Source organism: Lichenostomus cassidix, chromosome 3, assembly GCF_008360975.1.
Source record: "Lichenostomus cassidix isolate B80296 chromosome 3, HeHo_3.0, whole genome shotgun sequence".
Lineage (NCBI taxonomy): Eukaryota > Metazoa > Chordata > Aves > Passeriformes > Meliphagidae > Lichenostomus > Lichenostomus cassidix.
The window spans coordinates 17,111,328-17,122,584 of NC_139483.1; the positions used below are offsets into that span (position 1 = coordinate 17,111,328).

At 42.2% G+C, this 11,257-nt stretch overlaps 1 protein-coding gene across 1 annotated transcript in view; it reads left to right on the forward strand.

The window, feature by feature from the left end:
- The window catches only part of SUSD4 (sushi domain containing 4), a 69,736-nt gene extending 58,790 nt beyond the window's left edge, over nt 1-10,946 (forward strand). The window contains exons 6-9 of the mRNA XM_085054720.1: nt 7,198-7,389; nt 7,832-7,976; nt 9,213-9,595; nt 10,765-10,946. Coding sequence (XP_084910846.1) covers nt 7,198-7,389; nt 7,832-7,976; nt 9,213-9,595; nt 10,765-10,796 — 752 coding nt within the window. The 3' untranslated portion in view covers nt 10,797-10,946. The remainder of the gene's footprint in view (nt 1-7,197; nt 7,390-7,831; nt 7,977-9,212; nt 9,596-10,764) is intronic.
- Nucleotides 10,947-11,257: the final 311 nt, after the last annotated feature.

Sequence of the window (11,257 nt, forward strand, 5' to 3'; positions counted from 1 at the left end):
TAACGAAGAAGAAAAAAGCTATTTAAAAAAGAGGGATTAAAGTAACATTAAAAAGCTACTGATGCATCCAGCTCACAGTGAGCACTGGCTTCTGCAGACATCCCTGACAGGAGCCTTTGGCTGTCTGGTTTTCTCAGCCAGCTTCCCAACTGCTCTCTCTTTCCCTTCCACCTTCATTATACTTCTAAACACTTTGACCTTTTCCAGTCCTCAGGCTTTCCTGAGATGCCTGTCAAATACCCAAGCCTTGATTTATTTTGGAGTTTTTTAATTCCTACCTGCAAAGTGTCTATGTAGTCCTCAGCATCTGCTTCTCCAAGTCCTAGAAAGACCATTGCTGATAATAAAGTCAGCCACTCATGAGAGAAGGGAGGAACAAAACTCGAAGCTAGTGATGAAGAAAGCCAAAATAATCTGATGTGAATGAGACCACAATGCTCCAAGCACTCATGTGTGAACAGTGAATATAAATATTTCCTTAAATATAATTGTGGGACTCTTGCTAAAAGAAGTCCTAACACTCTAGCTGCAAATTTGTCATCAACTTTTTGTAGTTTAAATGAAACTTAACGCTGTTTAGCTTACAATTTGTAGGAAGAAGATCATGTGGGGTGTGCTTCATCCTGTATTAGTTGTGAAATGCATTTGAAACTAAAGACTTTGGCATTGATATCAATGTTTCACTGGATACTGTGCTGGAAAGGGCAGAATTGTTGAGGATGAGTATCAATTTGGTAGGAGCTCAGCTGGCTGGAACTGCAAAACCTGCTCTGTAATTTGCAACTCCAGTAGCAAGGAAGATCTGTGTACAACAAGTGATGGTAAATCACCTTCTGTTTCCATTTTGGAATCAGCTAGTATTAAATTAATAATAAAATGCTTTTGAAAATAGTTTTATACTGTTTCATTCAGGCTCATACAGCTGCTTTCAGTGATTGCAATTCTCAGCAAGATGGTGTTTGTCAAAGCCAAACCAGACAAGCAGCTTTGCTTTAAAAACTTAATTATTGAATTCATTTCACTCTTTGTAAAAGGTGAGAAGTTCTGCTCACTGTGTGCACATTGAAAGGCTTGCCTCACTGCTATAGCTGGTTCAGAATTACCCAGGGGTGATTGCCTGTGGGTGCAGCTAACAGCCTGGAGCCAGGAGACCTGGGATGTGTTCCTGGCTGCTTGAATGTTGACTTGCTGAGTGGTTGAGAAGAAATTGCTTACCTGTTAGTTGTCTTTTCAGAAGAAAACATCTAAGTGGCATTGTGAAGGTTAAGTAATGGAGAAAGGTTAAGATTGAAAAGAATTTGGATGCTATTGGCTAAGAATATAATATTATTAATAATTCTTGCTCTAGATTTTCAAGAAGTAAATTCTCTGGCAACTTGAGACTTCAAAGTAAGCATCTTGTATCTTCATTACCTTACATCTTCAGTCAGGTTTAATAGGATTTACTTTATCTATGAGTGCTCAGTTGTTTCCACTAAACCTTCTATTCTGTTATTACTCTTGGTGCTGTTGTTTTGATGGGGAGATGAATAATCAGAAAAGTTCCTCAAAGCATGGATTCACTTTCAGAACACAAATTTAAACAGGCACCGAGTCTCTCTTTACAGAGCTGGCAGCATTTGTTGTAGGAATATTTCATTAGGATATTGTTAAGTTGATGTTCACAATAAATGAAAAGTTACTCCAGTAATGATTCTTGTTCTGCTTACATTCTTGAAGAGTGTCATTAAAAAAAAAAAAAAAAAAAAAATCTCATTAAACAGCTGTTCTAGAATGAGATGTTTTGACAGGGCTTATTTTAAAGCAACTGGATTTTCTACTTCTTTCCTTTTACAAACCTCTAAATTTCTTCTTCAGTCTTTAAGTTGGATATGAGTGTTTGAATCCAATGGTTTTTCTTCCATCCTGCTTACAGGAATTGATGTTTTAATGGGAATTTTTACTTTGCAATTTTAGAGTTAAAATACTTCGGGTTTTGTACATTTCTGTAGATTGAAATCTAAGTATTGAATAGAAAAATCGTTTTTTAGTATTCAAAGTGCAGAAGTAATTTCCTCAGGCTCTGTACTGTGCAGTACAGGTGTGATTCATGTGTGTTAATACTTGTGGAAATGGACAGGTCTGTCAGGTGAACTGGACAGGAATTCTTATGAATATGAAAAAAACCCCTTTTTGGTTGATGATGTATTTTATTCTGAAGTTGTGAAGGGTGATGACGCTGAGGGAACCAAGAAACAAAGTTTTATTAGCACAGTGTTCACAAAGAAGCAGGAAAAGGAACAAACATCATCTTCTATGTTCCCATAAAAAAAAATTCAGATCATAGAACCCCAAGCATGTGTTTGTGCAAAGGCAGTATATGAAAAAGGATCCTTCTTCAGGCCCCAAAAGCCAGGCAGTAAAGCTTCAGGTGGAGACCTGGCCACCCTCAGTGGGAAGGGTGAGACCTGCTGGGACAAACACAGCTGTGGCCTCATGGAGTGAGTGACAGCTTGGACTAAGCATTGGCTGGGATGCAGCAGCCAGGTGACAGTGCCCAGATTTCCAGTGGTAATTAGTGTCCTGATAATTAATGTCCCAAGAACGACAAATGAGGGTCAGGAGAAGCTCTTGTTCTCTTCCATTTGGTGAGCAAAGCAGACAGTGTCTGTCCCTGTCAGGTGACTCTGAGTGAGACACATCAGCATTTTCCTGCACATTGGAACTGGCAGGTTTTTATCTGTGTCTTTCCCATCTGGAAGTTTCATCTTAATCTGTTCTCACTCCTTGCATAATGAGCAGGTATTCACTGTGTGTTTGGAAGAAGTGTTACTCTTTACTAGGTGCAAATATCTCTAAACCTGTCCATCTCTGTGTCAAACAGAAATGGTTGGCCTTACACTGGGGTTTTCTGCAAGCTCAGCTAATCAAGCAATTCATGTCCTACATGAAAGGTAAACTAGTAGCTTGAGAGAAATAATCACAGGTGGAAAATAAGCTTGCTTATTCCTACCCTGTATTTTTGTTTAATAAGTAAATGTCCTGTACTTCAAGACATTTTTGCTTTTATTTTTTGGCTCGCATAAAAAAAGCTGGGCAAAACCTGAATGATATACTATCTGCTTCGACCACAGACTAAACCCACTAGCCTTTGAATACTGACTAAAGAACGGGTTTTGAGCAGTGTAAATATCTGTAACTATACTGTTATCTTTCTACCAGAGGCTTTTAAAAAGTCATGCAATGTCTTTATTCTGAGCCATCGATGTTAATTGAGAATATGCTAATGGCAAGAAATCTCCCCTCCCTCTTACAGTTCCAGTGTCAACACTGCAGAATTACTGCTGCATCCTCTGGGCAGAGTTTAAAAAGCTTCTTGACCATAATGAGTAGGAAAAATTACTGGGTGAACTTCATTAATTCCTCCAGTGTGTGGGCAGCAAGTGCCCTCAGCCTGTGCCACCCTCCCCTGGCCCTGCTCCAAGGCACGAGGCTCTTGCTGGGATGGAGAGGGCTCTCCATGGGGCAGAGCAGCCCTTGCCTCTGCTCCAGGCCACAGTGTCACCCTGCTGGTAACACAAGGCTCAACTCCCCAGGTTTTCAGCTCTTCTTGGTAGTGTTAGTCCTGCATTAAAATCAGCCAGAGCTGATCTCAGAGGAGAGCCCTCAGCTCCAGCAGCTCCTAGGAGCAGGCAGGGAAGTCCACCAAATCGAATCAGGAATTCTTCCCTTCAACTTCCTTGAATAACAGGACTCTTGAGCATCCAGCAAGGGATTTGTTTGCCATATAAACACAATTGCTCTTTCTTTTTGATGAACGACTCAACTTTTCAGCTGAGAATGCTGAGCTATAAAGTTCCAGTAAATCCCCACACAGTCTGTGGCCAATTGCTGTACAAAGACAGATCCAGAGACCTCGGATCACCTGCTGCAGGAATACCAGCAGACACTGTCTGAATTATGTCCATCCCTCTGCCAAGCTCCAAAGTTAAGGACACAGGCATTGGTCTTTTAATGCTGGTCGTCAAAAAATACTGCTGGATTATCCATGCTGGATGTTGTAATTAGAGCATTAAAGTCTCCAAAGCCTCATAAAGTGAAGATGCTGAAAGCTATTGGTAGTAAAGATTTAGTGTCATATTTAAGAACAGCACTTAGGGCTTTTTTTTTGAGCTGTGAGAACTTTCTGAAGTAGAATTCCCTTGTTTCTGTGATTATGGTGCATACTGCTATTGGCTTTGGCAGAGAAAATATACTTGTCAGATACACTTTTATTGTAATCATTTTGTGGCCATTTTCATTCTGTGAGTTTGATGCATTTGCCTGAAGTCCATGGCCTGTAATTTCCAAACACAATTAGGGTTCATCACTGGGAATGCTAGAATTTAATTTTCCTAAAGAACTTCAATGGCCTTAGGTTTGCCACCTGAGTTTTCCTGCCTATTTAATCTGGCACATTCCTTTAATCCATGTAACCAGTATTATACAGTGGTGTCCTGCATGGATAAGAGCTTGGACCCTGTAAGGTGACCTATAAGGTTAGCTCTGCACTAAAACTCTTCTGTCACTGGGAGCCAAGAGAGTTCAGTAGCCCTCCAGACTTCCATTATCATTCTTTTCTGTGATCAAAACCAAGGCCACTTGCTGGCTTTCATTCCATTGGCTTTAAAGGATCTTGGATCAGGATGACCATGGGAATGAAGTGAGTTGAGAAAGGGACTGAGTGTACAGCTAACTGCCCAGAGCTCAAAATGAGTTCATTTGGGGTTGTTTGTGATCTATTTCATTTTACTTGATTTGGCAAAAGAGGCTTTGAACCTGAGTGCTGCAGATGGCACATGGAGGCCAGTTTGCCCCATTTTGGAAGTGTTGAAGGGATCCTGAAACTGGCTGAACACGAAGTTCATGAAGGAGGTGGTGGGTGATACTGCAAGTGAGTTAAAATTAAAATCCCTGGCTCTTGCAGTCCAGTTGCCGTAAGAATGAAGCACTGTTTTAGCTGAGCTAAAAGCCCTCATTTTCAAACCTCTTCCATTGCATCTGCTGGTTGCAAGTGTTTCATGCAGGAGCTGTTGGCAGGTATAACCCCTTAAACCTTGACTCTAATTCATGACTGATGCTTGGCAGGGCAATCAAAAATTGTTTGCAGGAGTTTCCAGGCAGCACCAATAGACAAGCATTTCCCTTGAAATATGGATGTGTCTGTGGAAGGGGTGGCACTCTTTTGTACTGGGGACATATCCTGCACAAAGACTGATGCTCTTGTTTTTGGGTGTTATGAAATACACCTCCATTTGTAAACAGACTGACAGCTCCACACCTGGCTTGTCCACACAATGCATTGCTTTAAATCTGCCTGGAAATGTGTCATTCCTGAGCTGACCCACATTTCTGGGATGCCAGCTTTGGGGGATTTTTTTATTCAGCAGGTTGCTTTGGCTCTCAATGACACTAAGAGGTTAGGAATGATGTAGCAGCTACATTGCTGGAGGGGAAAATTAGTTTCTCTGAGTGTTGCTCTTTGTGATAAGGTGTGCTCTACTTGCTCATTGCTGGAATGGTTGTGGGCATCTACACATCACTTGCACACTGCCAGAGCTTGGCAAAATTCAGTTGCAGAGGAGCTTAAATTGTTCTCTTCCTTTGTTCTCATGCTCTGAGCATAGGTAATAAAAATATAGCAGGTTTTCTTATGTCAGGCCAGGATCATGGCTTTCACTGATAATTTTTTTTTAATACAAGAATTATTAATAGGTGCTTTCCTACTATTTCAGTCTGACGCCCTCGCCCCAATCTTAAGAAAATTGTTTTCAATCTTGAGTTGACTTCCCAGTAAAGTATTCCTCTTTCTTGTGGGCCCAGAGACTTTGGAAAGTGTGCAGAGCATTGAGGATGTGAATTTTTATGTGAATTACTTGCTCTGATTTCAAGTTATTATTAAGCCTTGCCAGTGAAAATGCAAACAAAATCGTGTCTCCAGAGGATGGGGAATAGACATTGCTGCACATTGTAATCAGCCTCTCTTGAAGATTCATTTAATATCTTGTGTATTTTTTTATGAAATGCATTATTCATGTAACAAGATTCACAGGGAGAAGCAGCTGAATTGTAATTTCTGGGAAGATTCTTCATCCAAGAGATGTCATTTTCATTATTTAAATCAATGCAGTAGGTCTTGCCTGCCTGCATGAGGGAGGCATGAAGTGGAGAGCCTGTAGGAGGGGCACTGAGCCAGCCAGGAACTGCCTCTGAAGGGAAATAAAAGCAGCCATGCAGTCACTGAAGCCCCTTCTGGGTCAGTATGCAGCCATTTGAAACATCATTACACTTTGTAGGGGTTTTCTGCTCTGTGCTAGAAGCACTTACGAAAACAGTAATCAGCTAACACTTACACAGTGGAAAAGTTTCCTCTCTTGTAAAAATACTGCTTGCAAGCTGCTTTCCCCACTGCTGTTTTCCAGAGAGTGCTCCCTCAGTTCTCCATGGAGTTCATCTGCCTGGGCTGTCATTTCAGGGCCCACAGGAAAAGTCCCACATGTTTATATTGCAATTCTCTCTTATTTACCTAACCCTAAGTAAACCACTCTACTTAATTAACACAGGCTCAGCCTCTGCTCTGTTTAAGACCTCACTCCACCAGTGGTCCCACTGAGATCAGTCAGGTTGTTCAGAAATAACAAAACACTAATACCACCAGTAGAGTTTAAGCTTAATTTAATAACATTGCAGCAAAAGAGACTGCACTTCCTTAAGCAACACTAGGTGCTTTGCACCTCTTGCAGCACTGCTGATGGCAAACTTGTTGTTAAAAGGAATTTAATTAATGCATATAACCATTTAATTATGTTAATGAAACAAAAAATAGCATGTTACAGCTGAATTATAAATGCTTCATGAGGAGCATAATTCTCCTTATCTGGACTGCCCCACTCCATCCCCATGCAGCCACCTGATGAGCATGTGTCCCCTTTTGTCTTCCTCTCACCCTCCTCTTCCCACAGAGGATTGGAAGCTCCCAGACCCCACCTCAGTGACCCCTGGCATGTGCATCCCTCCCCTGGTGAGGATGGGCAGCTTGCCTGGTGCCTCTGAGACAAACCCAGAGCTGCAGGGAGCTGAGAGGGAGCCTCAAGTGTGCCTGCTGCATTTTGACCCTCTGAAGCTGCCCAGTGCTGAGTTGCTGGGATTAATACCTTTCTCCTTCTCCCTCTGCCCAAGTTTGCCCACTACCTCCCATGGTGAGTCACGGAGACTACATCTGCCACCCGCGGCCTTGCGAGCGCTACAACCACGGCACGGTGGTGGAGTTCTACTGTGACCCTGGCTACACCCTCACCAACGACTACAAGTACATCACCTGCCAGTACGGAGAGTGGTTCCCCTCCTACCAAGTGTACTGTGTCAAAACAGGTGAGGGACAGTCCTGTCCTAATGGTCCTGTCTTCTTATACTCCCTCCTTTAGAGCAAATTGGGTAGTGCCTGGTGAACGTCATCTATTGCATGGTTAAGTGAGAAGCACTGATTTTAAGATGCTACTAAATATTTCCAAGATGCTGGGTGATCCTAAACCGTTTTGATCCTTACCTCTTCAAATGTATTTTTTAACATCGGGATATTTTAATATTTATGCAAGCTAAGGTCATGATTGCATGAATAAAAAACCAGTCAAGGGGAAAAAGCAAGATCCAGCTTCTGCTTTTAGTACATAGCACTGGGTTTATGTGTGTGTTTACAAGTTGCATATAAAAAATGTCTGGTCCTAACTGGCACTTCTGAGGAGTGTTGAAGTATTCATGTAAAATACCAATGGGAATATACAAGCACAACTCCTGTATTGTCTTTCTCTTACAGAACAAACCTGGCCAAATACACAGGAGACCCTCCTGACTACATGGAAAATAGTGGCATTTACTGCTACCAGTGTTTTATTAGTACTGCTACTGGTTATTTTAGCCAGGATGTTCCAGACCAAATTTAAGACACATTTCCTGCCACGGTTTGTACTGTTTTCTTTTTTATTTTGAAGGTTGAGGGCCTCGATTCAGTTTTCACACTCAGCACTCCTTGCTGGAGAGATGGAGCAGCTCATTAGCTCTTGCAGATACTTTGTTCTGCTCTGAGCAGAAGTCCCTAAACCACTGGTGTGGAAGGGCAACCCCAAAAAACTGCAGTAGTCCTTCATGCAGCTAAGATAAAAGGCAAAGTTTGCCAGATTCACTCTGGGAGTAATTACAGTTCTTCTACTGAGAATTGCTGCTTCTGCCTGTAAAAATAGCTGACAATATTTTTAAATACTCATTTTCAGGTGCTGGGGGAATTAATTTTTTAACTACTGTAGACTTAGTAATGTAAGTTTTAAGAAAGAATTCATTTTTTCTCTATGGACAAATTTATATTAAAGGTTTGCTTTACCTTCATTAGTGTTACTTTCATCACAATTCATAAATATCTCCTGCATCTTCCTTTATTTCCATAAAATACCATGCAGCTACGAGCATTTGTCATGAATTCACATAGTGCTCTTCACAAGATTGGCCTATAGCCTGGACTTGCCTAGCTTATTGAACTGGCTTTCAGTCCTCTCCTTTTCAGATGTTTTCATGTCTTAAAGGTACCTGGGACCAATTCCCTCCTGCCAGGACTATACTGTGTTTAATAGGCTACTAAACAGATACTTTAGGGTTTAACAGACCTTCCCAAATAATAGAAATGTTTTGCTTAAAAAGGAAATCAGCTTAATACTGGTTAAGGAAGCCTCCATCCTTTGAAAGCAAAGCCTGAAGGAAGCCACAAATCTTGCCACCAAAGCCTTGTCATCCAGCAGTAGTGATCTCAGTGCCTGTTTACTTGTTGTGTAAACACTTTTGTGCTCTAGCACGCATTTTTCTAAGGGTTCAGACACTTTTGGCTGGTGAACTGCATCTGTGATCTTATATCCATGATACTTACTGTGCACAGCACAGCAAATGGTGCTCCTTATCTCTTCCACATACCTGTTCACCTTCCCTTCTTGGAATTGTTCTTCACATTACTAGTTCCATCTTTTTCCAATTGTAACAGATTCCACTTGTCAACCCAAACAGTTTGGCAACCATTTCTGTGAATGTTAGTGACCCTGTAGCTTCATTTGCCATGACTAGAAAATGCTGTGTTTACTGAAGTTCAGCAGTTGCTCTGAGGTGCTGCTGACATGCTCCTGCTCTGTGTGATAACCCATCTGTGTTTGATGTAGAGGCAACCAGGAGGGCTCCATGGGCGACCCCGACTTCGTGGTGGTGGATGGTGTTCCTGTCATGCTGCCTTCCTACGATGAAGCTGTCAGCAGTGGCCTGAGTGCTCTGGCACCCGGATACTCAGCTGCCACAGACCAGGGGCACGTTTTGCAGACAGAAGATCAGAATCCTCCTGCTTACCCCGGTCCCAGGATTCCAGACACGCTGCCCAGCGAATTTGAGACCTGTGACAGTGGGTCGGGTTCCTCTGAACTGCTCCAAAGTTTGTATCCATCCCTGACGTGCCAAGGGGCAGCACTTCCCTGCTCAGATCGAACTGATGTGTCCCAGAGCACTGATGGGGATGCTGCATCCACGAGTCCCCGGATCGATATCACAGATGGTGAGTCTTGCATAGGTGCACTAGGTGAGTGCATGAGCAGGGGACATCATTTGTACTGGCAGAGCAGGAATTCACCCAGCTGACTTGCTGGTACTTTCTCCGTGGTTTTGTCCTCACCTTAATTTGGACATTTTTTTAAATTATTCAACTCCATGATTATAAAGTTTCATGTCTGTGGTATGCTGTGGAGCTTGTGGTTTGAATGCCAGGCCAGAAGGCTCCTGTGCAGACCCCAGTCTCATCAACAGGGATGTCTGTGTACAGCAGCAAAGCCAATCTCATCTTGCCTGTGCTGGTCTGTTCATCTGCTCCTCAACTCCTACACTCACAGCTCCCTCACATACCCTGGCTTTCACAGCAAAGAAGAGTATTTTCTCCTTGAAAGAGAAAATAAAACATGTTTTCATACTGGGCCAAAATTAGCAGCCTTTATTAACAAACTCATCATATCTGTGCATCCAGTAAAATGTTCCTCCCATCTGAGCCATGTGAGCCTTAAGCCATGGACATGGAAGTCACAGTGTAAGGGGAATCTACCCACAGGTCCATGTGCCAGGAGCCTGCCATGTGCTTACCATGTATTACCCCTGCCTGCCTTTAAACCAAACATGAGAATGTACTGACACAATTTCATGGAGTTTCTGCTTGGTGCTGCTCAGTGTGCTAAGGAAACTAGATGGCTTTCCCTGGGGACATTTAAAGGGAGAGGCTCATATCCCACACTCCACAGCTGAATCCCAGTGTCCTAAATTCAGCGTGGGTGAAGTTCTGGGTGGAGGAAGTCTTCCTGCTTCAGACACATTTGGACAATTTTACTGCTTTCACAAGGGGAACAGGACATACAGGAGGAGAGGAAGAAATTATGGTAACGCCAGTGAAAGTCCCTGCCACCTCTGAATGCTGTTTCAGTGATTAATGTAGTAGCAAGGATGTTTGCATTTAGGTTTTTGTGGCCCTAACTTGTTGAAGAAAATCTGTGTAGTTTTAGTAAGCTAATTTTCATAGAGGTGTTAGAGCCTGAGTGGGTCTAGAATTGGCAATACCCCAGATCTTGTTCAGATATTTATAATACCCATTTCTGCTTTTGTATAGTTGCTAACAAAATACTCTGTAAAAGTGTAAAGGGAAATTGCAATCAGCAGTCAATGCTATTTCTTTTTTTCTCCTAGAGATTCCTTTGATGGAAGAAGAAGACCCTTAGCCTGCACTGAGTTGTGTCTTCATCACATTGCACTGTTGGGTGACGTGAATCATGAGGATTCAGAGACAGAAAAGACTCTCTGTGGATTTGGGGAGGGTGTTTTCCTACTTATCAATCTTCCACGCAATGATGTCACCAGGTTGGGTGTATGTCTCAGTCCACAGTGGGGATAACAGTGTCAGCATTTGGAACAGCAGCAGTTTTATGAATGAATCCTGGGGATTTGATGAGAGCAGATGTAGAAAAAGAACTGTGGCTTTTTAGAAATGAAATGTATATCTGCATCGCAGAAAGTCATATGGCTCTGTAAGAAATGCTATTGGATTTTGATACTAACTGCCTCACAAAAGCATGTCAAAATATGTAAATTTGCTTATAAAGACTGCTTTAAATGATCTATGGACCTCTAGTTTATGAAGAATCCTTTCAAGTTTAAAAAAATACCAGTATTGAAACCCACA